The following is a 27,192-nucleotide window of genomic DNA, read 5'->3' on the forward strand; positions in this document are numbered from 1 at the left end:
ATTTATCCCTATTTTTCCATTTTGCTCTTGTTTTTACTTTATAGTAACTAGCTTAAATTATTATTATTGCAAAATGCCAAATTGTGAAATAAAATCTCTAATTGTGGCCGAATGTGTGATAGGTGTAAGTTTTATGGTTTTTTAATAAACTCGTGAAGTTATGGGTCTTTGTGGAATATTCTAAAACTATTGGGGCCCAATGTGTAAATATTTTCTATTCACCTTCTTCACTCTAAGAATCGTTTTTACCTAAGACAGATCGTTTCAAAGGTTTCAACATTTGTCTCTTGAAATCGATCGCCGTTTTTCTCCATCCTCCGTTCATAATTCCGGCACCGTTTATCCAAAATCTACACTTGGCTGAAAACATGAGGTAGCTGTTCGATTTCTAGGTTTTTTTGAAAAAGTATAATCTCGAATTCGATTTGTGTGTATGTTTGCTTAACTCACAAAAAGGTTTTGCGTGATTTGTGAGCTGAGTTTGACTTCCTCGTCACATTTTCTCTAACCAGACTATATAAAGCCCTTACCTTTAAGTTCTTTTACTAAAGGGGTTTTCATTAGTTATATAGCCTTATAGAGAGTAGTGTTCTTTGTGATGATGAGAGACTTGTTTGCACAGATCTTACAACTTTTCTTTACTTGTGATGATGATTGGCTTCAGCAGCATTCATGTTTACAATCTATATAAGCATTGGCTTTTGTTTTACTTGTGAAGTTCAAAATTGAGAATCTTTGTGATTGATATTCGTATGATGTAACAAGTTAGTCGTAATCTTCTGTTACGGTTGTGTGATTGAGGTAGTATGTTGCACAAAGTCCGCTGAGTAGAGTAACATCGTATTATATTGTTGTTTCACCTTGTGTGCAGTCGTAATCCGGAGGTTCTTTGGGCTCAGCGTTCTGATAAAGTTTACCTAACTGTCGCCTTACCTGATGCGAAGGACATTTCGGTGAAGTGTGAGCCTCAGGGTCTATTCAGTTTCTCTGCTCTTGGTGCCCAAGGCGAGCGCTTTGAATTCAGCTTGGAGTTATATGGGAAGATTATGACAGTAAGTACCATTTCTTCCTTTAAATGATAAGAACTAGCAGCAACTGTAAAGTATCAAGTGGAAAGTAACCATTGCATCTCTAAATCGATAAGTATCCACATATACTTCTTATAACAAATCTATGTAATATGTATGATGCAGGAATATCGGAAGAATGTAGGACTAAGGAACATCATATTTTCAATTCAGAAAGAAGAGAGAAGCTGGTGGACACGACTGCTGAAATCGGAAGAGAAACCTGCACCTTACATCAAAGTCGACTGGAATAAATGGTGTGATGAGGATGAGGAGGTCAACTGTAAGTCGTAAAAATATATGTTACAAGCCAAAGTTCTCTTTTCAGTTCAATCTCTAGATGATAATCGAAAATCTTCTCATATTACATGCTTGATTAAGTAAACCTTGTTTGAAAAGACATAGGAAAATCACAAGTATTCTGATCTCTATATGATAATTTGTTTCTAACGTTAGACTCTTTTTCGTTTCTGTTTCAGCTGAAACAGCCTCTGATGATGAGAGTGCAGTAAGTGTTTTCTCATAATCGCCTAATGTATATCTTTCTATTGTTGTTTAGTAAAGCCACCCTGTTTGATTATTTTCCCTCTTTATTTTCATAGTTTGTTAATCAAGATAGTGAAAGCAGCGATGACGATGGATTGCTCTGTAAGTTTCAAGAATCTTTATCTTCTTATAGCAATGATTACGTACATTTCACATATTATATCTATGTATACCTGCAAGTAGAGATTAAGTGAAGATTGATGGATTATTGTGTTAAAGGCCAAAGTATTAGTAGCAAACTATTCTGTGATTCAGTTCTGGTTAGTGCCAAATATAAATCTGAACTTGTCTGTACTGATCTTACTAATAACATTATATTTGGTCAGATCTTCCTGATCTGGAAAAGGCAAGAAACAAGTAGCTTAACCGCAACAACAACCAACCAACCAACTCTGGAAGATGAAGAAAAAGTAAAAGACTACGAGCTGAAACATAGTGCTTTAGGATGATCCGGTTTGTTCTGTACCTGACTAAACCGACCACCTATCTCTTCCGGTTTACTCAGGTTTACCTCTGATTTAGGTTTCGTAGGGTAATCAGCATTAGTTGTCTCTGATGTAGTTTGGCTTTTTTTTCTGTTATGGTTGGTTCACAAGTTAGGGTTCGGTATGTGAATTCTACCGAGAGTAGGAACTTATAAAGTAATGTAAGGGTTGAACTCTAATAGACTAATACCGTTGAATGACTATGTCTTTTTCAATGGTTCGGATACTTTATCGTCTTTAGCATGTGATGTCGCCGTGAATTGATCATCCGACGAAGAAGAAGATGCAGGGATTATTTCAGACCAAACTTAAAAGCTTCTGATACAACAAGAATCCTAGACTGTATAACAAAACAAAACTTTTTCTGAGAAGTCTGCGTGTGTTACTTTAGGAGAATCTCAAATATCCAGTTTGGAATATTTTGTTTGAAATCATAATAAGATCCTTAATAAACATAAATCTTTCTCATGATCCACAAACAGACATCAACGAATGAAAAAAGGACAACATCGTGCAACACTAAAAGTTTTCACATTATCCGGCATAGTTGCAAATCTCCCATCGTAAAGTTTTTAGGCGGAGCTGGTGTAGGCGGGAAACTCTTAGCCACCGGTTCTTTCTGATGGAATTTGTACGGTGGTGGTGCTGGTGGCTGCGGATGGACCTGACGTGGATACGGTGGTGGTGGTGGGGGACATATAGTGGGATTGTATAGTTGAGGTTGATTCATCCAATAATCCGGCAGATGATAGTTTGAGAAACCATTAGGACCATTCATGTATGGCGGATGATAGTTTGAGAAACCATCAGGAACATTTATGTGTCCCGACGCATAACGTTGTTCCATCAAATGGTCTTTCCGATTTTCCGGCTGCTTACTCTGTCCGTTATTGCTCCATAATATAACCGCTTTTTTGCCTGCTTTTGTAATCTTTTCAAGTATTATTTGTGGGTCGACTTTTCCCGATAGATATACTGTTTTGCTTTGCTTGTCGATCATGAAACTCACATCTGTAAACAAACAAAAGAGAAGGGAAGAATTATGAAAATATATTCTTGCATTTCATATTAAAAAGAGTCCAATATTAACAAACTGGCTACAATAACGATTTGTTCGATAAAGCGAAGAGATTGAAACGGAAACATGTTTATAGTACTATCATCTCTAGACTACACAAAACTATCCGAAAGATTAATTCGATGGTCATGGTTATATTCCGGAGATGATACACAACAATTGTTTTAAATAATTGGGTTTTGTAAGTGCAAACGATACACATAAGTTAAATCTTGAAAATTATGTATGTATAAATACAAAAGAAAAACATTATGCATTCAGAAAAAGAAGTGAAGACAAAGTAAGAAATGAAATGATAAAATTAAGATAATTAAACGAGAAAAGTGATAGATTAAGAAACCATTAATTGTCTTGAGTAATTTTTCCAAGGATTTCTTCCATCCCGGCGTAGGAGATTCTATCTTCAAAAGACATATCTGCGCTTAAAAACATAAGATTTATACACACTTTCAAATAAACATAAAATATATACACAAATCTTACAATCTATTATGCGTTTACGCATACCATGTGATTGGAAGATGATTCCATCGATCTAGATTAGATATGTTTTGTTATTTGTTCCTGCTCTTGAGAAACCTTAGGAAAACAAAAAATTTGGGAGGTTTTGGGTGGTGAAGAAAAGTTTCTTCTTTTATTATATTTTGGAAATATGGATATATGATGATAAGAGATATCAATCTATGAATTTTTTATTTTCCTTAATTAGTAAAAAATTTCGATCTATGGATATCAGTATATCGTCTATGAATTTTTTATTTTCCTTATGATAAGAGATATCAATCTATGGATATATGAATTCTTTTAGTTTCCTTATATATTGAATATCATATTCTCTTTTCAAAGTATGGAAACTTTATCGTCTCTTGCATGTGATCTCGCCGTTAAAACTTATAGTATATTCTGTAGGATTGATGATATGTAAACGTGTTTATTCATTTAACTTTCTTACAAAAAAAATTGAAAGTAAATTAGGTATGTAATGTGTAATGCGATATTTCAAGACGCACAAGTATATATTAGTCGGAACATTTTGTCAAATTCTTTTACTTTGGGAATACCGAATACGCATGATACATTAGGCATTAGCGAGAAATAAGAAAAAAAAAATGTCTCATTAAATGGTCGTGCGTTTTTATATCTATATCCCACCGACAGCCGACAAAACCATAGCAAGGCATCTACTGATCTACTAATGCTTCGGAATAGACCGATGTTGGATATTGTGAGGAAATATAAAATTTACCGGATACAAATATTTCTGTGTTTTGTTTTGAAATTTGAAGTTACTTGTTAAGCGTCTTGATGGATTAAAGTTTTTTGAGTCGAAAAACAAAAGAACGGACTTTCTCATGTGAAAGCATTAAAAAAAAGAGTTCTTGCTACAAAACAAGTTACAAGAGATGGTAGAAATACACTTCTTTATTCGAAACATAGAATTTTCGTATTAGTCGTCCAAACAGAGCATTGAATATTCTTTACTGAACTAGTTTACCATTTCATACTAGACTTCTTTACATACATTATAGACGTATATTCCTCATTAAGGTGAATATTATGACAACTTATGGTTAATAGGTTTCAAACGTCATTGTTGAATAAAAAAAATTATGTGAAGATCAAACCATAAGAGGGACGTGGAGGATCTCATAATCATTCACCAACTTTGTTTACCAAACAAATCTCCAAATTTGTGTGGCAAGAATTGTTGGTACTGACTCCCAAAAATGAAATTAAAAGTGAATATCTCACCAACTCCCTAATGGGCTCCACCCACCAATCCCGCTACCTCCTTCTCCTCATGTATACTCTTCACAAACAACACACACCAACTCTCCTCCCCACCTTCACATTTTCAATTCCATAATTAATCCCCTCTTAAGCTCTTATATCTTAATTAATACTACGCTTTACAATACAACATACACTAACCCCTTAATTAACCCTTAAACAATTGTTTTAAGCTTTAACTAGCCAGTGAGGACTTGACAAAAGTCAACTAAAATTACCAGTAAACTAGTACTAATTCAACGGAATTAAGTTCTACCAGCTTATATAATTGTAATGTCATGCCATGATCAAATACATTTTTTTATTATGTAAACCGTCGTTATACGTATAATTCTCGAAAGTTGTATATAATTGACCGTGCCCTTAAATTTGAAAGATAAAAATTAGTATCATTCTGGATACATGGATTACACGTATTTTTATTTATCATATAGTATAATGTTGTAGAGAGGGTAAAAACCTAAATATACGTATTTTGATGTACATGTACGTATTATTAATTTAAATAGAAAAATAATCAGCCACCACGAGTGAGTGAGAGAAACCAAGGAACGATGTGTAATTGATTTGCTATAAATAAGCTTAACACAGAACACTCTCCATCGTCGCTCTCTTTGCCCATCTCTCATCTCCACTCTTCTCATTCCGTAAGGTACGCTTCCGAGTTTCCATGGCTTCCGCATGACTATTCTTGCTCTCTCCCTTCCCACTCTCTTATTTACCTTCCGTCTCTTCGTTTTCTTCTCAATTCAATTTTCGTTTGATTCCGTTTCTTCTTCGTTCGTTAATACTTAGATCTTAATCCGGTGAGTGAAATTCTATGAAACACAGATCTGGATTTTTTATACGATCAGATTCGTAAAATCTCTGTTTTGCGATCTTTCTCTGCGTTAGATCTCTGTTTTCCCTAGTTGTGATTCGTTTTGATCTTTAAACTCTCTCATACTCTGTTTTCAATAAATACGACAAAAAAAACTGCAAAAGTTTTTTACTTTTTTAACGATTGGTGGCTTTTACCATATGACAAGAAGTACATTTTAGGATTGTGTTTGGTTTACTGACTGATTTTGGTTTTGTTTGTGGTTCAAATGTAGTAAAAAAACAAAAAACAAACAAAAATGGCTTCCCACATTGTTGGATATCCACGTATGGGACCTAAGAGAGAGCTCAAGTTTGCATTGGAGTCTTTCTGGGATGGCAAGAGCAGTGCCGATGATTTGCAGAAGGTGTCTGCTGATCTCAGGTCTGATATCTGGAAACAGATGTCTGCTGCTGGGATTAAGTATATCCCAAGCAACACCTTTTCTCATTATGACCAGGTGCTTGACACCACCGCCATGCTTGGTGCTGTTCCATCTAGATATGGATTTACCAGTGGTGAGATCGGTCTCGATGTTTACTTCTCCATGGCTAGAGGAAATGCCTCTGTTCCAGCTATGGAGATGACCAAGTGGTTTGACACCAACTAGTGAGTTTCTTCTCTACTCTTTAACTTGTGTGTTGACATTGTTATTGGATTTGTGAGTTGTGTTATTAACGTATTTTTTTAATGTTTCTGTTTGATGCAGCCATTACATCGTCCCAGAGTTGGGCCCTGAAGTGAAATTTTCTTACGCATCTCACAAGGCTGTCAATGAGTACAAGGAGGCCAAGGCTGTACGTACTCAACTAATTTTCCTATTTGAACATATATAGGCTTCTTTTGGTCTGGTATTGAATGTTCTAATATAGTAATGTGGTGTTGTTAATGCAGCTTGGTGTTGAGACCGTCCCTGTACTTGTTGGCCCTGTCTCTTACTTGCTTCTTTCCAAGCTTGCTAAGGGTGTTGACAAGTCATTTGATCTTCTCTCCCTTCTCCCCAAAATCCTCCCAGTTTACAAGTAAGAGATTACTTTTGCTCTAGTACTCAATTATTCTCTTTGACGCTAGGAAATTTGTTTCTGACATACTATTGGAATGGTGAATCTTTTCTCAGGGAAGTCATTGCAGAGCTTAAGGCAGCTGGTGCCTCCTGGATTCAGCTTGATGAGCCTCTCTTTGTCATGGATCTCGAGGGTCACAAACTCCAGGCTTTTAGCGGTGCCTATGCTGAGCTTGAATCAACTCTCTCTGGTCTGAATGTTCTTGTGGAGACCTACTTCGCTGATATCCCTGCTGAAGCATACAAGACCCTTACTTCCTTGAAGGGTGTGACTGCCTTCGGATTTGATTTGGTTCGTGGCACCAAGACCATTGACTTGATCAAGTCAGGTTTCCCACAGGGCAAGTACCTCTTTGCTGGTGTTGTTGACGGAAGGAACATCTGGGCCAATGACCTCGCTGCCTCTCTCATCACCTTGCAGTCACTTGAGGGTGTTGTTGGTAAAGGTATTATATTCTTCCAGAATCTCTTATGTGGATTACTCAATTAGAAGTGTTTAATTTGTTATCTTTCTCTAACTCGTTGGTTTTGTTATTTGTGAATTGGTGCAGACAAGCTTGTGGTCTCAACCTCTTGCTCTCTTCTCCACACTGCCGTTGACCTTATTAACGAGACTAAGCTTGATGCTGAAATCAAGTCGTGGCTAGCTTTTGCTGCCCAGAAGGTTGTTGAAGTTGACGCATTGGCCAAGGCTTTGGCCGGTCAGACAAATGAGGTATTGTAAAAATCCTACAAACATGTTTCCCAAGTGAACCCTTTGTTTGAAAAAGACTTCAAGTCTCTAATATTTCTCTCTTTCAGAGTTTCTTCACTGCCAACGCTGACGCATTGTCTTCGAGGAGGTCTTCCCCAAGAGTCACCAATGAGTCTGTCCAGAAGGCTGTAAGTTCTTGCTTTCATACTCAAGCTTTCTTTACTATTATGATGGTTTTCTCTGTATGATATATGTTTCTATTGATCCTAATGATTTGTAATTCCTGCAATCTCAGGCTGCTGCTTTGAAGGGATCTGACCACCGCCGTACAACTGAAGTTAGCGCAAGGCTAGATGCTCAGCAGAAGAAGCTTAACCTTCCAATCCTCCCAACCACAACCATTGGATCCTTCCCACAGACCGTGGAACTCAGGAGAGTTCGCCGTGAATACAAGGCCAAGAAGTTAGTCTCTTAATCATAATTTTTTTGCATTGATCATTTAAGCATGTTTAGTAAGTTGATTGTGATGCTAACTGGAACTCTTTCTTCTACTAGAATCTCTGAAGAGGATTACGTCAAGGCCATCAAGGAAGAGATCAAGAAAGTTGTTGACATCCAAGAGGACCTTGACATTGATGTTCTTGTTCACGGAGAGCCTGAGGTCAGTCTTTGTCTCTTACTAGACCCTAAAACTAATTACAACGTCCTGTTTCTGACTCAGCCATGCTTTGACAATATTATAGAGAAACGACATGGTTGAGTACTTTGGAGAGCAATTGTCAGGTTTCGCATTCACAGCAAACGGATGGGTGCAATCCTATGGATCTCGCTGTGTGAAGCCACCAGTTATCTATGGTGACGTGAGCCGCCCCAAGCCAATGACAGTCTTCTGGTCCTCAACAGCTCAGAGCATGACCAAACGTCCAATGAAGGGTATGCTTACAGGTCCAGTCACAATTCTCAACTGGTCTTTTGTCAGAAACGACCAGCCCAGGCACGAAACCTGTTACCAGATCGCTTTGGCCATCAAAGATGAAGTGGAAGACCTCGAGAAAGGCGGTATTGGAGTCATTCAGATCGATGAAGCCGCACTTAGAGAAGGATTGCCTCTTAGGAAAGCCGAACACTCTTTCTACTTGGACTGGGCTGTTCACTCTTTCAGAATCACCAACTGTGGCGTCCAAGACAGCACTCAGGTAACAACACTGTACACTTAAAATCTCAAATAGTGATGAATGTTTCTGCAACTAACTTCTTTATTTTATCTTCTAGATTCACACTCACATGTGTTACTCAAACTTCAACGACATCATCCACTCAATCATTGACATGGACGCTGATGTCATCACCATTGAGAACTCTCGTTCAGACGAGAAGCTTCTCTCAGTGTTCCGTGAAGGAGTGAAGTACGGTGCAGGAATCGGTCCTGGTGTTTACGACATTCACTCTCCGAGAATACCATCCACAGATGAAATTGCAGACAGGATCAACAAGATGCTTGCGGTTCTTGAGCAGAACATCTTGTGGGTTAACCCTGACTGTGGTCTGAAGACAAGGAAGTACACTGAGGTTAAACCAGCACTTAAAGCCATGGTTGACGCGGCTAAGCTTATCCGCTCCCAGCTCGGTAGTGCCAAGTGAAGAGCTTGAAGATATTATTTCTATATTCCGGGATTTTTCTACGTGGTTTGTGTTTGTTCAGTTTCAATAACTTTTCTTCCAAGAAAAATATTTTAGCCAAAGTTAGGTTTTGAGGGAATGGAGTCACACTCTCTCGCTTTCGTTGAAGAGAGTTTACGGCTTTATACTATATGTTTCTCTTGTTGCAATGTTATATGTATCTTTGTTTTCTCTAATGAAATATATGCTTCTTTGATCTCTTGAAAGTGTGGATACGAATTAATTTGTTATACAAGCCCCCAAAATGTGAAATCTTAAAATCACTACTAGTGTTGTAGAACTAAAGAATTTGCTGAAAATAATCCATTATTGTTATAAGATCATCCACCATACTACAAAAAGATTTGATTTGATACCATGAAAAAGGACACAGTTTCGAACCTTTGGAATGCTCGATTCGTGCATGTAAAGATCACTTGACGTGGTATACCAGAGAACCAAAAGTAGTACTATATTTTCATGTCTTGTTAACCATTTCTTTTGCATGGTGTAAGCATTTCTTTTCAAAGTACCAAAAGTGCGGTATTTCATTTTATGTGGAATTTCTTTTCCAGAAATTTATAAACTTTATCACCGAACGCAAGTTACACAATAACACTGCAAAAGTGAACCCAAAAAAAAAAACCCTGTAAAAGTAAAAATTTGCTTAAACTTAACATTCTTTCACCGCTCCGTGACGTGGACATTTGGCTGGCAAAGAAAAGGCATAACATCCAATCAAAGATATCCACGTAGTCCGATTTATGTCACGAGAGCTGACGCGTCACATTATGCATTTTTTTTTTTTTTTTACACATTATGCATTTGATTAAGCATCTGTTTAACTTCTTTTACCATTTTGTCCCTCAAATTTTCATTCCCTCTAATTAAAAAAAATAGAATTAATCCACAATAAATTCTTGAAAAACTGATGATGCCACAGAAATTCACAAAATTATTGAAAGGCTACAAAAAAAAAACAGAGAAGTTTCAGACATATGATGACTGTGTATGACCTTGTCAACGTCTGACGTGTCGCACATGTCACCACGTGTCATAACGATGTAAAGCAAACCAGTTAGGTGTCTGGAGAGAGAGATATGGACTTCATCTCTTCTCCGAGTCTTTAGCACGTCACAACTTCAAAGGACTCTATCGTCATTCGCCGTAATTTCTATCTTAATTACTGTATTACCCTTAGGCTCGGAGATCTCTCTTCTCCCCGTTTCTCTCTCTCTGTCTGGCTCATTCAGAAACTTTTTTATACGCCTCTGTTTCTTATGGGGAAGAGGGTATATTCTCTGTTTTGATTCGCTTCTGTCTTAACACATTGAAATTTTCCATAGAAGATTCCATTGTGCTCTTTTAATCCTCTTCTCTTTCTCTCTGTTTTAAATACCTGTCTTTAATCGCTTCTCTCTATCTCTCTCTCTTGTTAAATCTCATCGGAGTTCAATTTCAGGTAACGGAAAATTAGTTTTTATTTATTTTATTGGTTTCTCTCTTGTCTGATTATTTTAAACTCAATTCCAGTTTTTGATTTTTACCCAAAAAAAACAGTTTTTTTTTTCTTTGGTTCTATTGAAGTCTCGAATTGGAGCTTCCGAAAGTTGTAAATTTCCGTGATTTATGTATTTTCTCGATGAATTTTGAACATTTTCTATCGAATTGTGCTACTCATTGTGTCTTGGAGATCGAGTTTTATCTGTTTGCCATTCTCGATTTGTGTGCTTTGTGGAGATTTTTTTTTTTGTTTTGGCTTCACTTTGTCTCTGTTTCACACTTCACAAGAGATCTAAGTTTAATGTTAAAGGCGTGATCTTTTGTAGCGTGTCACATTCGTGGACTAATTTTTACTAATTGTATGTTGTTGCTTAACAAATGTCCTTACTGGAGATCCTTCCTTGTTTTGGTTCAAAACAATGTACTTGTTGGTAGAACATCTCTTTAGTTCTGTTTGAGTGACACTAAATGAGATTCTTTGCTTTGTGGTTGGTGGAAGTATTAGTCTCTAGATGCATCTTTTTGTGTTTTGTTTTTAGAAAAGGAGCGATGCTTTCCACTACTCGGGTTTACTTGTTTATTCTTTCTTCTCTAGATTTCTCAAAGAAGCTACATGAATATTATTAATCCAATATAATCTATATCCTTATCTTTTATCATCAGGACTCTCGGCGCTCTTATGAAGTGATTGTGAAGATTTGCGTACACTAAGCCTTTGCTTCAGAAAGTTGAGTGATTTGTTTGACTCACTTTCAAGATGAAAAATGAGCTCTAGCAAAGATGGATGGCGTAAACTCCGTTGAGGGCTATAGAAATCCTTTTAGTTGTCCGTTTAGTGAGAGTTATCCGAGTCTTTTTCTTTGGAGACATTTGGTCTAGACACAACATTTGTGGCGAACAAGGTTTTAGTGGGAATTCTTACCGTCTAGAAATATGGAATTGTCAGTCTCTCCTCAAACCCAAAAGATGAACCTGCAAACTCCTCGTAAAAGCTCACTTTCAGGATCTAGGAAAGATTTGTGGTTTGCTATACGGGAAGGTTCGTTGGTTGATGTGGATTCAGCACTTAGCATACTCAAGAAGACTGGTGGCAATATAAATTTAAGGAATGCCTATGGTCTCACTCCTCTGCATATTGCTGTATGGAGAAATCACATTCCTATTGTTAGGAGACTGCTTGCTGCTGGCGCTGATCCAGATGCTAGGGTTTGTGACTTTTCCTCTTTTTGTGTCATCATATATTTAAATATCTGTTTCTTCAGTTTATAATCTTTAATCTACAAGTTCCATGTTTGTAATTAATTCTACCTATTTATGTCTCTTTTCAGTATCTGTCTCTATGTTTGTTGCATATATTGTGTTCATAATGCTTGGAAAATTGAGCTTGCTCTATATTGTACAATGTCCATTTCAGGATGGAGAATCTGGTTGGAGTAGTCTTCACCGAGCTTTGCATTTTGGCCATCTCGCGGTAGCTAGCGTATTGATTGACTCAGGTGCTTCTTTTACTCTAGAAGACATAAAACTGCGAACACCGGTTGATTTGGTCTCAGGTCCAGTGGCTCAGGTTATTGGCGAGCAACAAAGTTCGGGTAACTAATATTTTCTCTTTGATCTTTAAGGAGAACCTTAATCAGTCTTGACACTTTTTCTTACGCAACTTTTGAGAAGCTGAAATGTTGGCTTCATTTTTCTTTTCAGTGGCTACAGAGGTTTTCAGCTGGGGAAATGGTGCAAACTACCAACTTGGAACTGGCAATCAACATGTTCAGAAGGTACCAGGGAGAGTTGATTCACTGCATGGTTGTTTTATTAAGTTGGTCTCCGCTGCAAAGTTTCATAGTGTTGCCATTAGTACTCATGGAGAAGTCTACACGTGGGGATTTGGAAGGGGTGGCCGCCTTGGACATCCTGAATTTGACATTCATAGGTATGCATTGTTGTAAATTCACTGATATGGTGACTGGAGGAGGAGCTTAATTGCTTTTATTCCGACAAAGTTTTCATGGTCTAGTTTGTTGCGTCTATATGAAGATTTCTACTTGCCTATGGCGTTACTGTGGTTTCAAAATTTACCTTGCTTGATTTCTGATGGAACATTGAAAGATAAAAACAGTCTTCTATTCTAAGCGTACATAGAATCATAGGTTGGTAGTTTTTTTTGTAGCTTACCATAGGCTTTTCGTAAGTTTATATAAACCACAATTGAGTTTATTTTTCTGGTTTGCTATCTCAGTGGTCAAGCTGCAGTGATTACTCCCCGCCAGGTGATATCTGGTTTAGGATCTCGCCGTGTAAAAGCAGTTGCGGCAGCTAAGCACCACACTGTTATTGCTACAGAAGGCGGGGATGTGTACACATGGGGTTCCAATAGAGGTAAAACACTTAAACGGCTTCCTATATTTCAGGAATGGATCTTTAGTGCTATAGTATACTCAAGTTTTAGTTTCGACCTCTAAGCCCAGTTTCTTAGTTAATCTGAATTAGATGGAAATATATTCAATCTATTTGGGTCACCTCGTGGTCTTTTATCTTAGAGTCTGATGTTGTTTGTGATGCTCTTGTAGAGGGTCAGCTTGGTTATACCTCTGTGGATACTCAGGCAACACCCCGCAAAGTGACTTCATTGAAGGCGAAGATTGTAGCTGTTTCTGCAGCAAACAAACACACCGCCGTAGTTTCTGACTGCGGTGAAGTTTTCACTTGGGGATGCAACAAGGAAGGTCAGCTTGGTTATGGAACCTCCAACTCAGCATCAAACTACTCTCCCAGATTGGTTGATTACTTGAAAGGAAAAGTGTTCACGGCTATTGCATCTTCAAAATATCACACTCTAGTGCTGCGAAATGATGGAGAGGTAAAATTTCTTACTACATGTTAAGTTAAACGTTTTAATACTATTATTTCAGTGTGTAAAGTTTATAGAATGTATGAACTAGAGTATGAGAACTCAATTTGGATAAAAATTTATTTTTCTTCAGTATTTCTTTCTTTCTTCTGTGACCAGGTGTACACCTGGGGTCATCGGCTGGTGACTCCAAGACGTGTTATCATTTCCCGGAATTTAAAGAAAGCTGGGAACACACTATTGAATTTTCATCGAAGGAGACCTCTTCGATTGACTGCAATAGCTGCGGGAATGGTACACAGCTTGGCTCTAGCAGAAGATGGTGCATTCTTTTATTGGGTTTCCTCTGACTCCAATCTTAGATGCCAACAGGTTGGATTCAACCTTCTTTTTTTATCTTAAAAAAACATATAACTCAATATGTCTCGCATAGTAATAACCAAAATTTGGTTAATCCTGATTCCTGCAGTTGCATTCGCTGCACGGTAAAACAGTTGTGAGCATTTCAGCGGGTAAATACTGGGCATCTGCTGTTACTAGTACAGGTGAAGTTTACATGTGGGATGGGAAGAATGGTAAAGATATTGCACCATCTCTTTCTCGCCTCCACAACTTGAAAAGGGCAACCACAGTTGCTGTTGGCGAAACTCATCTTCTGGTTGTTGGTTCTCTGTATCATCCTGCATATGCTCCTATTGTGCTTAAGAAGTCTCAGACACTGCAAGCTGATAAATGTAGGGAAGAAGAAAATGAAGAACTGGATGAGGGTTTTATGTTTGACGATGTGGAATCCGTGAACGTGTTGCAATCCGTGCAATACGATAATCCTAAGGAGAGGATAGTGCCTAGCTTGAAAAGTTTATGCGAGAAGGTGGCCGCGGAGTGTATTGTAGAGCCACGAAATGCTATTCAATTGCTTGAAATTGCGGATTCGCTTGGAGCAGAGGATCTTAAGAAGTACTGTGAGGTAATGCAAACCTTCCCTATGTGATGATTGCACACTAAACCGTAGAGATACAAAACTTAGAGAAGTTTATGTTCAGTGTTCTCTTTCTATGTTGTGGCTGATGATTACCTTACACGTGTGTTCTCCCTGCAGGACATTGTGATTCGAAACCTTGACTTTATTTTGACATTTTCTCCCCAATCTATTGCAAATACATCACCTGATGTTCTTGCCAATCTTGAGAAATTACTGGATGACAGATCATCTGAAACATGGAGCTCCCGACCACTTCCAACCCCAACAGCCACATTTCCTGTTGTTATTGACAGTGAAGAGGAGGAAAGTGAGAGCGACATTCTAAGAACTCGTGACAGCCATGTGAAACACTTTTCCAGTATTGGTGGTACTCGAATGGATTCATTCTTGCAACCAGAAGATGAGCTGACTCAACACAATTCCAAAGAAGTCCGAGCTTTGAGGAAAAAGTTGCAACAAATTGAGATACTTGAAGCAAAACAATCGAGAGGACAACTTCTTGATGGTCAGCAAATAGCAAAACTTCAAAAGAAACTAGATATCGAAAGTTCACTGGTAGAACTTGGTATTCCTGTGGAAGAGTTTCCAGAGGCAAAAGCAACAACAGCTTTACCGCTAGAAGGAAAGGCCAACAAGAAGGGAAAAAAGAAGAAAAAGGGTAATCAGAGATTTGTACAAGTTGAGACATTCCCTGAATTTGGTGAAGTTAAAGTGGAAATAGATACGATGCAAGACAAAGAAATTGAAGAAATCTGTGAAGCTATCAAGCCAAAGGTTAGTTTGGGTACTGGTTTTTCATGATGAAATGTCCTTTGTTAACACTTGATCATATTATCCATCTGCGTCAGTTGAATTATTTTTGCTTTGTATTTATTCTACTAGGGTGGCAAAACCATGTTGGATACGACGATGATTAGTGGGTTCCCCAAAGAATCAGACTTTGTCTCACTCTCGCAAAAGAAAGATAATCCACCCGATTCGCCGAGAAGCAAGAAACTTGCAACGGCAGCAAACAAGAAGAAGAACAGAAAGGGTGGGCTTTCCATGTTCTTGACTGGTGCTCTTGATGATGTCCCTAAACCTGTTGTTGCTCCTCCACCAAGGCCTAAGATTGAAGGTCCTGTGTGGGGTGGGGCTAAGATTTCTAAAGGATTATCTTCCCTGCGGGATATTCAAGATGAACAAAGCAAGACCCGCTCTCATGAACCTGTTAGGACTACTAAAAATCAGTCAGGGGATGATTCTCCTGGTAAAAGTGAAGGAAAGATATTACTGAGTTCCTTCTTGACTTCGAAGCCGATTCCGATGGAACCAGCCAAAAGTTTGCAGCAATCTGATGTGGAAAAAGGAACTCCTCCTTGGGCTTCCTCTGAAACTCCGCGTAAACTGTCTCGACCTTCTCTCAGAGATATCCAGATGCAGGAGGTACGTTGTCCTCTGTTTGAAGAATACTGATACCGTAGACAAGATTATCTTGTTGCATCATAGTTTATGTTTTAAAGCTCATTTTTCTTTCGGTGTCTTTGTCTTGTCTAATGCAGGTGAAGAAGCAACAGTCTCTGTCCCACAGTCCAAAGACAAAAACATCAGGCTTCACAGTCGCAACCGGGCAAGGATCTCCATCAGATTCGCCTGGAACTAATCGCTGGTTCAAACCAGAGATAGATGCTCCATCAGCAATCCGATCAATCCAGATAGAAGAAAAAGCCATGAAGGATCTCCGCCGCTTCTACAGTAGCGTGAAGGTAGTCAGAAACCAGCCTTGATGATGTGAGTGAATGAGACATTACTTTTCAAGAGCTCTCATTCTCAAAACTCAAAAGTGTTGTAGTTGTAACTGTACAGATGATGTCTCCACTGTTCATTGGGTCTCCTCTTAACTGGTCAGCCATTTTTTTTCTCTTTCTTTCAATGTGTTAGTCTTTGGTAGTAGCTGTCAAAGTAATACTCATGCTTATGTACATCACTGGTGTACATGAAGCTCTTTAGTAGTCTTCACAAACCATTTTAGATGTATATATTTCGTAATAATAAGAAAAAGCTTATATGATTTATTTCAGTAATATTCCCTTGTGTAATCTAAAACATTGACTTAACAAAGTCAGAAATGTAGAAGGTGTAAAGTGTAACTGTTTCCTAAGAAGATATAAAGACACAGAAGCAGAGTACTCTCTTGTGCAAATCAATCATCAATCTTCCTGAGATTTCAAAACGGATAACGGCAATTTCGGATTTTGATTTAAGTCCGGTTAAATCGGATCGGTTAGATTGGATATAATTAACAGACAAAAAACAAACACAACCCAAACGAGAATAGGGCCTTTTGTTAACACAACCCAACCCAAAATTGGGCATTTTCTTAATATAAAACCAAACGAATGGGCCTTTTCTGGGTTATATGAATCCGGCCCAAAGGCTAAGCTGGTGAAGTACTAGCTTGCGGCCCGTAATATTAACATTAACATTAATATTATCAAATTTCTTAAGTTTCCCTTACCACGTGTCTTGTTTTTCTACAGTTAATTGAAATCTTTGATTGATCGGATAGATCTTTCTGAATCTCTTGAATTTTTACTGAATGAAGCCAATGAGGCGCTGATTAGTGCTTTTTTTCTGGTTTTCTTGAGAGCTAAAGGAGATAGATACCTTTGAACAAGTAGAATCTGAGACGGACTTAACTATTTTACACATTGGTTTTGTAGATGACTGTAATTGACCTAATGGTCCCTATATGTAATATTAGTTTTTTTCTTGTGTAGCAAGAAAGCGTCGAAACCAGCTACTGACTGTTGTTTGGTTTGAGTCTCATTGTAAAGATACTGTCCCAAAATAAGAGTTTGACTAAAGATTTGATTAGTAATCTGTTAACAACGAAATTTACCTCTCTTTTTTGTTGTTTTATAAAGAGCATAGAATTTCAAATGAAATCTTAACCGTTGACTCGAACCTTACGTGCCTAACAATCTCACATTTGTGCTCTGCTTTATACGGTGACGAAGCTCCCTTGTCTCTTCTATTGATTTTTATAGGATAACCAAAAAAACAAAAACAAAAAGAAGGAAGAGAACAAAAGAGATCTGGGTTTATTACAAAACCAGGTTTGTTTATCTTCTAATTGTGGCCATTTTCTTTTTCATTGATTTTGCCAAAATTTTGTTAATTGTTTGACAAGTTTCCTGATGCTTTTATAGATCTTTTGCTCTGTTCCCGTTCTCTCCGACAATGAACGACCTCTTAAAGGTTTGTCTTATCTTTTTCTTCACACATTTTCTCTGTTTCGCTTTGACATTACGTGATCAAGGAGATTTCTGCTCTAATCCAAACAACCTTTTCGTGTATCTTTATTAATTTCTCTCTAAATTTTGAAATTAGAAACTCCGAATCTTGGGGTTTAAATTCGCTTGGTATACAAGGTTTCTCAGAATTGACGTTTCTTTAGTTCGGCATTTATTCCGAGAAAATCCATGATGAAGAATGCTCCTGTGAGATTCAAAAAATCGTTTATAGAAGTAAAATGATCAAATAAATCTGGAGGTTTATGTTGGATTTAGTGGGATAAATCAAAGATCAAACGTTGTGAAGCTTGTAAGTTTCTAAGATGATGTGACAGATGTTTTGATTGGACAGGGTTCGTTAGAGTTCTCCAGGGATCGCTCTAATAGAAGCGATATTGAGTCAGGACATGGCCCTGGTAACTCTGGAGATCTCGGGCTCTCTGGTTTCTTCAAAAAGGTAAAGCTTTTGTATCCCTCTGCAACTCTTCTCAATCAGTGCTACATATGTGTATGACTATTGAGATCATCATATCAATTGTTTAGGTCCAGGAAATCGAAAAGCAATATGAGAAGCTTGACAAGCATCTCAACAAGCTTCAGGGGGCACATGAGGAGACTAAAGCCGTCACCAAGGCTCCTGCAATGAAATGTAATCCAAAACGAGTTCGATTTTAGACCACAGAAACAAGTTCATGATGGAAGATTTAGATGAACTGAAATTTGGTTTCTCTTTGTTTTTTGTTCCGCAGCAATCAAGCAAAGGATGGAGAGAGATGTTGATGAAGTGGGAAGAATTTCTCGTTTCATCAAAGGAAAGATCGAGGAACTGGACCGAGAGGTTAGGCTTAGAGATGAATACATTGTTTGTTGCATCTGTTTCTATGATCTGGTCATCTTTTGTTTAAGACTTGGATTGATATCTTCAGAATCTGGAGAACCGGACTAAACCGGGTTGTGGGAAAGGAACAGGTGTAGACAGAACAAGAACAGCCACAACTATGTGAGTTTTAGCCTATTAAAACTCAAGATTGTCTATATACAAGTATCTTTCAGTCTTCCTTGACGCTTTTTTCTTCGGCAGTGCGGTGAAGAAGAAATTTAAGGACAAGATATCTGAATTCCAAGTAAGTTTAGCAAATTCTGAAAAGAAAATGTTCTCTAAGAAAGTTGTCCTAAGCTCTTATCTTTGTCACCTGCAGACTCTAAGACAAAACATTCAACAAGAATACAGAGAAGTTGTAGAGAGGCGTGTGTTTACAGGTTTGAATTGAGAATCTGTCTGAAGATTCACCTGTTCCATTAATGATCGTTTAAGAGCTAATTGTATTTTTGTTGTTCTGATTCTTGACAATGGTTAGTGACTGGCCAACGAGCTGATGAAGAGGCAAGTTCTTATAACTCCGATTTAATTGATTAATACCCTATTGAATTAGTTCATGATTGTTAATTTTCGGGTGTGTAGACAGTTGATAGATTGATTGAAACTGGAGACAGTGAGCAAATTTTCCAGAAAGCAATCAGGGAGCAAGGACGAGGACAGGTTGGTATCTATGTTCCGGCACTCATCTGTGCAACACGACAACTATAACATGCTTTTCTACTGGTTCTGTGCAGATAATGGACACACTGGCTGAGATTCAGGAACGCCATGACGCTGTCAGAGATTTAGAGAAGAAACTCCTTGACCTGCAACAGGTAAACCTCGATCCGATTCACCAAAAACTCTCAAGAATTCTCATCATTGATTCTTCTCTTTTATGTTTCCGGTTAGGTGTTTCTCGATATGGCCGTGCTGGTGGATGCACAGGGAGAGATGTTAGACAACATAGAGAATATGGTAACAATCTCTTCAGTACCTGTTTAAATCCCTGAGCTTAGATCTCTTCAAAATCCTTTCTTACTCTGTTTCTGTTCTAACAGGTCTCAAGTGCTGTGGATCATGTTCAATCCGGAAACAATCAACTAACAAAGGCAGTAAAAAGCCAGAAAAGTTCAAGGAAATGGATGTGCATTGCCATCCTTATCCTTCTTATCATTATTATCATTACTGTCATCTCTGTTCTCAAACCATGGACACAGAAAAATGGTGCCTAAGGTTCTATTCTCTCTGCCCTGCTTCTGAGGCTTCTGTATACAACAGTATATACGTGTATCATCGCATCAAGTACTATTGACCTTACACTATCACTATAAAAATGATGTATTCTTTTGATCGGATCAATGAATCAACTATTTTACAGAGGCCAAAGTCGAATACCATTTCAGTGAACAATCTCGGCCCAACGAATATGAATATGAATATGAATATGAATCAGGACACAGCAAGTTTATATTAAAATTCTGTTGAAATATACCTTTATCTTTTATCTGTAGTGTGTCAAAACAAATCCAGAAAAAAACTATTGGAGAAAAAGGGATAAAGAATCTGAATATGAACCTTTAATCAGATTTACAATGATGAGAAAAAGAAGAGCAAAAGATACCTCCAGCTTCAAATTTGCTTCAAGGGAAGCCCTCAGAGAAGGATGAAGCATAACGGACATCCTTTGCTGCATCAGTTGTCCGTCCTTCGATGCATAAGGGCGTCCGGAGGCAATACCGATATCTTTGAGAAGGTCTGACGTATAAAGAGTATGCAACTAACTTGCAAGGAGCTACTAACAAAAGAATAATACTAAAAGCTTATTCTCAGAAAGGGAAAAAAAGCCGGGAACTGTAAAAAACAATAAAAAAAACCTCTGTATGTTTGCTTCTTCGCCTTTCCTGAAAGAATCTGGGTAAAATCAAATAACACCTCACAGCAGAATTTGCATAGTAGTCACGCTAGTCATTAGGATCCCACTCTTCATCTTGGTCAAAAGCTGAAGCTACCTTACTTTTTGCAAATTCTTCTTCAGTTTCTGACTGTTCAGCGAGAAGGTCATGGTCATAATCAGGCTGATCACCATCATCAGTTTTACTCTTTTCCACTCCCGCTGATTTTATCCATTTAGGGCATTCATCCTCACCTCCATAGAGAAATCTACCATCATCACTCTGTATTTGCCTGGAATCCTCAAGGGCTGAGGTTCTGCATGAGCATTCAGGAAGTGGATGCGAAAGGAACGACCTAGGTTTCGACAACATAGACTGCCTGATAAGCCCACTTTCACCCAAACTTGAGTTAAGATGTTTCCTCACACGAAGTGTCCAGTTACGGTTGGGATGGTACATGTCCTCACGAGTAATGTTGAAAAGTTCTTGAATAACTTTCCTGTTTGAGCAAATCAGTGAACAGTTAATGAATTTTGCAAAAGAGAAATTTTGTAAAAGCTAGTAACTCATAAGATGCATGTATCAGCTAAAATTACGGATCAATGAACCCAAAAGAATAAGAAGATTATCGGCATAAAAGGTGTGCAATCAACCTAACTATGAGGAAGGACGGTAGATGCAGTAAGTAATTTTTTATCAATAATTCTGCTTACCTGTCCAGTCTATATGTTCGTGAAGAGGGTCTTTCATAGAGCCTTTGACCCATCACCAAACTTGAAAAATCTGGCCATCCACTACCATCGTTGTTGAACCCAGGGAAGAACACATCAGCTTCTACAGAAACAGCAAAATCAAGGGCATCCCACAGTAACCTGTGTGCTTGATTCCTAAGATCCATAGGCGAAGGGCTTGGTTCTGTGTCATTCTCTGTAAGCCAACCATACCATCCTTCTTTTTCGTGCTGGTAGATAGGTCTGTCTGGAGGAGGAGGTAGAGGTCGAGGTCGAGGACCTGCCTTGTTCCACTCTTCCTTGAGCTGCTTATCGCTTTTTCGAGGAGGCATTTTATATGTATTCTCTGGAAGAGGTGTCTCAGGACCAACCAATTCTGATAATTCCTCCGTGCTGCATAAAGAAGTCCGATCCACTAAATTAGGGAACATGGCACGTAGAGGGATCAAAACCCGTTGGCCGCCAAATATTTCAGAACCAGCCAAGTATATGATCGCTTTTTGAGAATAACCCAATGCTTTCAAAAGAATTCCAACCTGCAAAATTTCAATTCCAATTAACTCTTGGCATCATAAAGCCAATTTAGTTCCATCAGAACAGAAGTAAGTAAGCAATCCAATTGGAGCTTGAAAACAGTGTATCACATGGGAATTACATACAAACATAGAAAATTTAAATTTAGCTACGTTGCTTGACAAAAAAATAAATAAAAAAAAATTAGCTTCGTCGTAAACTCCAAGAATTCAAGCAAAGGGTACCGAGATATAATAATACATCCATATAGCATTATTTGAGAGAAGCTCCGTACCTCTTCTGGCATGAGAGGACATAAGCCATTATCCCTGCGCAAGCGCGAGTCTACAATAAGTTCTTCTAAAATAAACCTCTGCTTGATCATCTGAGCACGCCGATATTGGATGAGTTCACTGTGAATATCCTTTGAGGATTGAAAAAATGCGTAGAGTCAGAAACTACTTCCCCATGTATCTCAATCACAAAGGATACACAGGAAAAAAACGTAGCTGATATAAACAGTTTGTTCTATCAAAAATATACAGATTGAGAAGGTTGAAAACTTTTACCTGGAAAAGCTCAGCACAACCATGATATGCCAATTTCTCCCTTACTAAGCCAGGATGATAAGCTAGGAAAGGTTGACCTGATTTACGTAACCTAGAAAAGGGAAATTATCTTCCTCAATTATGTAAGGAATGCACGGTTTTTAGGGGTAGATAGACAAAACCATGACACATAAAATCTTAACATTTACATCAAGTCCCAATCTAAATTAAGAAAATGGTAACCCCTAAACTTAATTATTATAGCTCTCAGCTAGATATACTTCATTATCAAAGAAAGAAAAGCTTAGCATCTAATGTTCTTCTCCCCCTTAGTAATCCTATATCATGTATTCGTCCCATTCTTCAATGAATTTTTGAATTGCAAGTATCACAAATACCTGTCAACCATCTCCTTGGCCAGCACCTGAATTTCTGGACGAAGCTGGAGGGCATGGAAGGCAACTCTACACCTTAATCTTTGAAGTTCAGGCATTGAAGCGGGCAAAGCTGACTGAAAACAAGACAACTTCGTTCAGGATAAAACACCTTGTTTAACTAGTCCCACGACTTCTACTTACATTTAAACATTAAATGACTAGAACATGTTATGACGAGTGATGGTAGTTAGCAGGCAGAAGGATATATACTCAAATATCTCTATAGATATAAAAATTACTGCATACAAGATATAAGACTCTAAGGAGAAAAAAACACTCAGTACCTGCAAGCATCCCCCATCAGAGACGATCAATCCAATAACATTAGCTTTCTTTAACTTTGGCAACACATCCTCGAGGTAAAATTTTGGTGACGCAGAGTTTTTGGGCTTAAAAAGAGGGAACTCATTCCTTTTTCTTGCGGCTTTCAAGCTCTCAGGGAGGGTCTTCATAACTATAACATCATTTTTAAGAAAGGCTATAAACTGCTCTTCATCATAAAGATAGGAGAAACTCTTGAACTTGTTGCTGCACAGCATGTGAAAAATAAACTAGAGTAAAGAAGAGTCTAGTACCACGGCAAAGAAGTACGCTTTAACAGAAAATAAAACAAGTAAAGATAAAAAGAACAAGAAAATGGATAGAGCTAGGCGCACCTAATGCCTTTTGAGCGAAGACTTTCTTGAAGCTCTGGAATGACAAGAGTAGCATTTAGAAGCCTGGATATGGTGACAAGATCACATATCTAGAAAATTTGCAAAGACGTTATCAACATGCATAACAGAGAAAATGAAGAGGAATCTTAAATAATAGTGTCAACTGAAACTTACAGAAGATCTAATCTTGTCAAATCCACCAAATATCTTTGCATAAATGAAACCATTGTTTTTCGAACTGGGCGCTGCAAATAGACAGTACCAAGAAAAAAAAAACATCACAAACGATCCCAAACAGATTTTCATGCTCAAACAGGTATTAAACAAAACATACACCCTCCCTAATGGCCCTTTATATCCCTATGTTTCGATAGAAAATGGAAAAAAACACTGCTGCAGATTAAACAGTCCAACTAGGATATGAATGAGCATTTAGGCAGCAACGATCAATGCAAAATAAGAAAACATTTCCCATCATAGCAGCTAAAGATATATAATTTGTGTCTCTAAGAAGTCGTTTAAATGCATTTTGTGCATTGCAAACAAAAGTAAGATAGAATAATACCAGGATAACTATTTCTTGGATTGGCATAAGGCTGCAAGGTCTCTAACGATTTGACAGGCCGCCATAAGTGCTTATTTCTAAAATCCTGCAACAGTAAACACAAATTCTTCAATCACACATTTAGAGTAAAACCAAGGAATCCAATTCAATTGATAGATATATATACCTGTGCACCTAACAAAGAATCAAAATCCTGCCAAAGGTTATCTCTTGCAGAATACGCCAACTGTACACCTGAAGACTTCGTCATGGAAAGATGAACAACCAGAGATCCCATTGATAAGATCAACACAAATAGCGCAATCCATTTTATTCTAGATTTAAACACCATCTTCCACCAGCCCGAAATCGAGCTCTTTCCCCAGCTAAAGAACCCTAAGAATCCAAATTAACCGTCGAAAATTCAAATCCAGTCGTTCACAGAATTTCAAAAATTCCAAACTCGGAGAAGAAGCTGCTTTACCCAAATCAAGGCGAGATCCAGGGTCAAACGAGGTAAATGATCACTGAAAGAGCCTCGAAACGAAGCACGCTTAGGATCTGATTAAAAAACTGGAGATTTCTCGCATCTTCGAACTTTCCAGGAGAAAACAAACAAAAAACCCGTGCCAGGCAGAGGAGGAAGTAGTTGAATTTAATTCAGAGTCAGATCAAGAGGAAGAGAGAAGGAGACTTATAGGAGACAAGACTCACTGACAGATTTTCCAGAAATCGAAGAACGCAAATTTATTTATGATTTTTCCTGCGACGAGGGTTGCTTTGTTAACAGACAAACTCTGCACAATATTATGAACTCCAGTTTATTCACTTGACTCTACAGTAGCGATAACCGGCTCAGATTTTGGTTTACAATTCTCGGTTGAAAACAAAAATACCAAATCCCTATCAATTTATCGAAATTTGATTAGTATTTTCCCCGGTTCATTTATCTGTACGATTAGTTCTAGTAACCGACAAAGAAACCGGGTATCTAGTATGTAAAAGTAAACCCGGTTTAGACTCATTCTTTAACTGGAAACCCAATTGACTTTCCGGTTCAATGGTAGGTTATTTATGGCGTCGGTTCAATTGACACCATTTACCGCTGCGTCACTACGTATAAACCCGGTTTGGGTAAATTATTCGATCATTTATTCTCTGATTCTGTAGCAACATGAAGAATCTTTAGTATAGAAACTGTTAATATATACATCAGCTAAACAAATCTGAGAAATCTTTCTGGATCTTTTGTTTGATTTCATCGTTCATTAAACACAAAAAATTGGCATTTACATGATATCTTCTAGATCAAATCTTTCATTGAGAAAGATGAAAAAATTGTTATCTATCTACAGTTAAAAAAGTTTTTTCTTCAGATGATGATCATCCTTGGATCTGAGACGTTACAGTGAGGAAAGTATCTTCAGGACAAGGGATCGTCAAGCCGCCCATCGGATGATTGAATCCGAACTCTTCTTCAGCTTTGATGAGTAGAGCTTGAAACAAAGGCTGGTTCAAGTATGAGACCGGCACAAGGTGTCTCTGCTTCTTCCTCTGGCTCTCACCGACGTACACTGCAAGAAACCCTTTTGGTGCTGAAGTTTCTTTCCTCGTTCCTGCTACTGAGCCACCAAGAATCTTCTTTGCAGCCATGAAACCTCTTACCAAAGCCATTTTTGTTTCCTGAAACTTAAACTCTTGATTTTTGTAGTTTCAAGTTCTTGGATTGCTTCTTGTTGTTGATGATATGAAGATGTTGTTAGAGGTCGGTATATATAGATAAATCTATCAAGTGTTTCGTGGGACATGCAAGAATAGAGTATCACATGGTTATGTTTTCGCAGATTGTATTAGATATTGGCATGTGCTCTTGTTTCTTCATGTTCCCATAGAAATTTATATTCTCTGATACTTTTTATCCTCTTCTTTCAAGCTTCTCTGGTTGAAATTGATTTCTCACATTACCAAATCTTTCTATAAGTACAAACTTTTGTGGGGACATGAAGTTGTTCACCAGCAGAACAAAGAGTCTCTGTCACTAATTATTTTGTTCTCAAACATAGCTAGAAATAGGATCACATGACAATGCTATAAAGGAAATTTAAGTGGCTTAATTTAAGTGGCTAAAATTTACGATTTTGTCTTTTTGATGTTGATATGGTGATGAACAGTACTTGAACACAGTCATTTTAAGCTGAGCACAAACACTTCTGAAACTCAGCTTACTTTCCACTAACGTGAATACGTGATTGACAATCTTTTTCATGAGGTTTCCAAAGAATCTACCAAGTTATGTATTTCCATAGAATTTTACAGAAAAATCTAGCTACTAAAGAATCTATTGATACAAGTCTATCTAGTGAATTTGGTCAAAACTCAGTTTAGTCTTATGTAATTTAGTTTTTTTACTGAATTTGATAATAATTCAAGTCAATTTCGAGATTTCGTCTTCTGTATTTTAAAAAATAAAAATGAGTGAGTTTCGTTTCATTATAATTTATAAGAATACTTGACTAAAGACCATGCCATTTCTATGGAAGAGATCATAATAAGATCAATTAGAATATACATATTTATTATTTAGACGATATTGATATATTCGTATCCATAATAGTTTAGGAAACTTTTCTACTATATTAATCTCTCCTAAGCTTTTTGTTTCACAATCGAGCAAACACCATCATCTCAAATTCTGAAGCAATGGAGAAAATATCAATGAAGTGTGCTTTCCTTATCATTTTAGTTGTTATATCCGGTAAATTTCATTAAAAAAAAAAAAAAAAAATTTACATGCAAGTGTTAATTTCTAACAATGTATGTTTTGGTTTTGTAGTGATGAGTATCGTAACAATTCAAAATGTTGAGGCAAAACGTTTATTACGTGAAGAAACTCCGCAAATTATGTTGCATCATGAAGTTTCAACGCAAGTTATTAGACCACAAAGTTTTCACTGCGAAAAAAGGTGTGGTGTGAAATGTGTTCCAAATCCATTTGCTGTTGAATGCTTTTGTGTATGCTAAATTTTCATATCATCTCGATTTTTAGGTAAATTTTGTTTTCACAAAGTAATAAAATTATTTGACATTTATTGCCTATAGTAATGATCATTACATTCGAGAATTGTATGGGAAAAACTCACTGAAATATTTAAATACAAT

General features: G+C 37.6%; 8 protein-coding genes across 18 annotated transcripts; 5 read left to right on the plus strand and 3 right to left on the minus strand.

Moving 5' to 3' along the window:
* Nucleotides 1-111: 111 nt before the first annotated feature.
* AT3G03773 (HSP20-like chaperones superfamily protein) lies at nt 112-2,539 on the plus strand (the record flags this gene model as incomplete). Of its 3 annotated transcripts, NM_001161117.1 has the most annotated exons (8): nt 112-124; nt 259-373; nt 719-757; nt 872-1,052; nt 1,194-1,350; nt 1,547-1,575; nt 1,670-1,715; nt 1,940-2,324. In NM_001161117.1, the coding sequence occupies 8 exons, from the start codon at nt 112-114 to the stop codon at nt 1,972-1,974; spliced, it is 615 nt and encodes a 204-aa protein (NP_001154589.1). In that variant the 3' UTR covers nt 1,975-2,324. The 3 variants fall into 3 exon arrangements, with proteins under 3 accessions (NP_001154589.1, NP_683525.2, NP_001326356.1); NM_148683.5 differs by lacking the exons at nt 112-124; nt 719-757 and having other exon boundaries at nt 1,940-2,539; NM_001337483.1 differs by lacking the exons at nt 112-124; nt 719-757 and having other exon boundaries at nt 1,194-1,575; nt 1,940-2,539.
* AT3G03776 (hydroxyproline-rich glycoprotein family protein) lies at nt 2,505-3,855 on the minus strand (the record flags this gene model as incomplete). Of its 3 annotated transcripts, none has more annotated exons than NM_001337484.1 (3): nt 3,684-3,805; nt 3,517-3,597; nt 2,505-3,109 (listed from the first exon to the last, which is right to left on the minus strand). In NM_001337484.1, the coding sequence occupies exon 3, from the start codon at nt 3,096-3,098 to the stop codon at nt 2,628-2,630; it is 471 nt and encodes a 156-aa protein (NP_001319460.1). In that variant the 5' UTR covers nt 3,099-3,109; nt 3,517-3,597; nt 3,684-3,805. The 3 variants fall into 3 exon arrangements, with proteins under 3 accessions (NP_001319460.1, NP_001326358.1, NP_001326357.1); NM_001337485.1 differs by having other exon boundaries at nt 2,572-3,109; nt 3,517-3,592; nt 3,684-3,855; NM_001337486.1 differs by having other exon boundaries at nt 2,628-3,109; nt 3,517-3,592; nt 3,684-3,696.
* A 1,490-nt stretch (nt 3,856-5,345) lies between these two features.
* MS2 (methionine synthase 2) lies at nt 5,346-9,516 on the plus strand. 3 transcript variants are annotated; one of them, NM_001125092.1, is made up of 12 exons: nt 5,607-5,619; nt 5,763-5,773; nt 6,062-6,435; nt 6,536-6,623; nt 6,721-6,848; nt 6,944-7,335; nt 7,441-7,604; nt 7,691-7,771; nt 7,879-8,045; nt 8,139-8,244; nt 8,327-8,779; nt 8,856-9,464. In NM_001125092.1, the coding sequence occupies exons 3-12, from the start codon at nt 6,086-6,088 to the stop codon at nt 9,222-9,224; spliced, it is 2,298 nt and encodes a 765-aa protein (NP_001118564.1). In that variant the 5' UTR covers nt 5,607-5,619; nt 5,763-5,773; nt 6,062-6,085; the 3' UTR covers nt 9,225-9,464. The 3 variants fall into 3 exon arrangements, with proteins under 3 accessions (NP_850507.1, NP_187028.1, NP_001118564.1); NM_180176.4 differs by lacking the exon at nt 5,763-5,773 and having other exon boundaries at nt 5,346-5,619; nt 8,856-9,516; NM_111249.5 differs by having other exon boundaries at nt 5,596-5,773.
* Nucleotides 9,517-10,233: 717 nt separating this feature from the next.
* On the plus strand, nt 10,234-16,636 carry AT3G03790 (ankyrin repeat family protein / regulator of chromosome condensation (RCC1) family protein). 3 transcript variants are annotated; one of them, NM_001202873.1, is made up of 12 exons: nt 10,481-10,704; nt 11,409-11,951; nt 12,160-12,337; nt 12,447-12,675; nt 12,982-13,121; nt 13,313-13,602; nt 13,753-13,965; nt 14,063-14,560; nt 14,693-15,349; nt 15,458-16,000; nt 16,117-16,320; nt 16,421-16,633. In NM_001202873.1, exons 2-12 carry the CDS (start codon nt 11,679-11,681, stop codon nt 16,493-16,495), a joined length of 3,300 nt encoding a protein of 1,099 aa, NP_001189802.1. In that variant the 5' UTR covers nt 10,481-10,704; nt 11,409-11,678; the 3' UTR covers nt 16,496-16,633. The 3 variants fall into 3 exon arrangements, with proteins under 3 accessions (NP_974213.1, NP_001189802.1, NP_187029.2); NM_202484.2 differs by having other exon boundaries at nt 10,234-10,704; nt 16,117-16,636; NM_111250.2 differs by having other exon boundaries at nt 12,456-12,675; nt 16,117-16,633.
* An 897-nt stretch (nt 16,637-17,533) lies between these two features.
* On the plus strand, nt 17,534-20,175 carry SYP131 (syntaxin of plants 131). 2 transcript variants are annotated; one of them, NM_001337487.1, is made up of 13 exons: nt 17,534-17,673; nt 17,767-17,815; nt 18,203-18,307; nt 18,394-18,499; nt 18,600-18,688; nt 18,777-18,850; nt 18,932-18,974; nt 19,050-19,110; nt 19,209-19,234; nt 19,313-19,390; nt 19,465-19,545; nt 19,622-19,687; nt 19,771-20,175. In NM_001337487.1, the coding sequence occupies exons 2-13, from the start codon at nt 17,798-17,800 to the stop codon at nt 19,942-19,944; spliced, it is 921 nt and encodes a 306-aa protein (NP_001319461.1). In that variant the 5' UTR covers nt 17,534-17,673; nt 17,767-17,797; the 3' UTR covers nt 19,945-20,175. The 2 variants fall into 2 exon arrangements, with proteins under 2 accessions (NP_001319461.1, NP_001326903.1); NM_001337488.1 differs by lacking the exon at nt 17,534-17,673 and having other exon boundaries at nt 17,722-17,815; nt 19,771-20,142.
* Nucleotides 20,132-24,898, minus strand: EDA30 (O-fucosyltransferase family protein). 2 transcript variants are annotated; one of them, NM_111252.5, is made up of 11 exons: nt 24,518-24,898; nt 24,221-24,429; nt 24,055-24,139; nt 23,664-23,734; nt 23,490-23,578; nt 23,118-23,361; nt 22,795-22,907; nt 22,418-22,508; nt 22,144-22,272; nt 21,318-21,871; nt 20,132-21,103 (listed from the first exon to the last, which is right to left on the minus strand). In NM_111252.5, the coding sequence occupies exons 2-11, from the start codon at nt 24,383-24,385 to the stop codon at nt 20,674-20,676; spliced, it is 1,971 nt and encodes a 656-aa protein (NP_187031.2). In that variant the 5' UTR covers nt 24,386-24,429; nt 24,518-24,898; the 3' UTR covers nt 20,132-20,673. The 2 variants fall into 2 exon arrangements, with proteins under 2 accessions (NP_187031.2, NP_001325638.1); NM_001337489.1 differs by having other exon boundaries at nt 24,221-24,898.
* Nucleotides 24,899-25,198: 300 nt separating this feature from the next.
* On the minus strand, nt 25,199-25,958 carry SAUR29 (SAUR-like auxin-responsive protein family). Its single transcript, NM_001337490.1, has one exon. The coding sequence runs from the start codon at nt 25,705-25,707 to the stop codon at nt 25,417-25,419; it is 291 nt and encodes a 96-aa protein (NP_001319462.1). The 5' UTR covers nt 25,708-25,958; the 3' UTR covers nt 25,199-25,416.
* Nucleotides 25,959-26,748: 790 nt separating this feature from the next.
* On the plus strand, nt 26,749-27,054 carry AT3G03826 (uncharacterized protein; the record flags this gene model as incomplete). The annotated part of the gene is made up of 2 exons (NM_001125093.1): nt 26,749-26,788; nt 26,867-27,054. The coding sequence occupies 2 exons, from the start codon at nt 26,749-26,751 to the stop codon at nt 27,052-27,054; spliced, it is 228 nt and encodes a 75-aa protein (NP_001118565.1).
* Between the last annotated feature and the right edge of the window lie 138 nt (nt 27,055-27,192).

The sequence above is a fragment of the Arabidopsis thaliana genome, chromosome 3, assembly GCF_000001735.4.
Source record: "Arabidopsis thaliana chromosome 3, partial sequence".
Lineage (NCBI taxonomy): Eukaryota > Viridiplantae > Streptophyta > Magnoliopsida > Brassicales > Brassicaceae > Arabidopsis > Arabidopsis thaliana.

Coding starts and splice junctions, on each gene's coding strand:
- MS2 (NM_180176.4), top strand. CDS start 6,086: ATGGCTTCCCACATTGTTGGATATCCACGTATGGGACCTAAGAGAGAG. Junction 6,624..6,720: donor AGTACAAGGAGGCCAAGGCT/GTACGTACTCAA, acceptor TTGTTAATGCAG/CTTGGTGTTGAGACCGTCCC. Junction 8,245..8,326: donor TTGTTCACGGAGAGCCTGAG/GTCAGTCTTTGT, acceptor ACAATATTATAG/AGAAACGACATGGTTGAGTA.
- AT3G03790 (NM_001202873.1), top strand. CDS start 11,679: ATGGAATTGTCAGTCTCTCCTCAAACCCAAAAGATGAACCTGCAAACT. Junction 12,338..12,446: donor TGGCGAGCAACAAAGTTCGG/GTAACTAATATT, acceptor TTTTCTTTTCAG/TGGCTACAGAGGTTTTCAGC. Junction 15,350..15,457: donor GTGAAGCTATCAAGCCAAAG/GTTAGTTTGGGT, acceptor TTATTCTACTAG/GGTGGCAAAACCATGTTGGA.
- SYP131 (NM_001337487.1), top strand. Junction 18,851..18,931: donor ACAAGAACAGCCACAACTAT/GTGAGTTTTAGC, acceptor TTTCTTCGGCAG/TGCGGTGAAGAAGAAATTTA. Junction 19,688..19,770: donor TAGACAACATAGAGAATATG/GTAACAATCTCT, acceptor CTGTTCTAACAG/GTCTCAAGTGCTGTGGATCA.
- EDA30 (NM_111252.5), bottom strand. CDS start 24,385: ATGGTGTTTAAATCTAGAATAAAATGGATTGCGCTATTTGTGTTGATC. Junction 22,908..23,117: donor CTGATGGGGGATGCTTGCAG/GTACTGAGTGTT, acceptor TCTTGTTTTCAG/TCAGCTTTGCCCGCTTCAAT. Junction 21,872..22,143: donor GTCCTCTCATGCCAGAAGAG/GTACGGAGCTTC, acceptor GAAATTTTGCAG/GTTGGAATTCTTTTGAAAGC.
- SAUR29 (NM_001337490.1), bottom strand. CDS start 25,707: ATGGCTTTGGTAAGAGGTTTCATGGCTGCAAAGAAGATTCTTGGTGGC.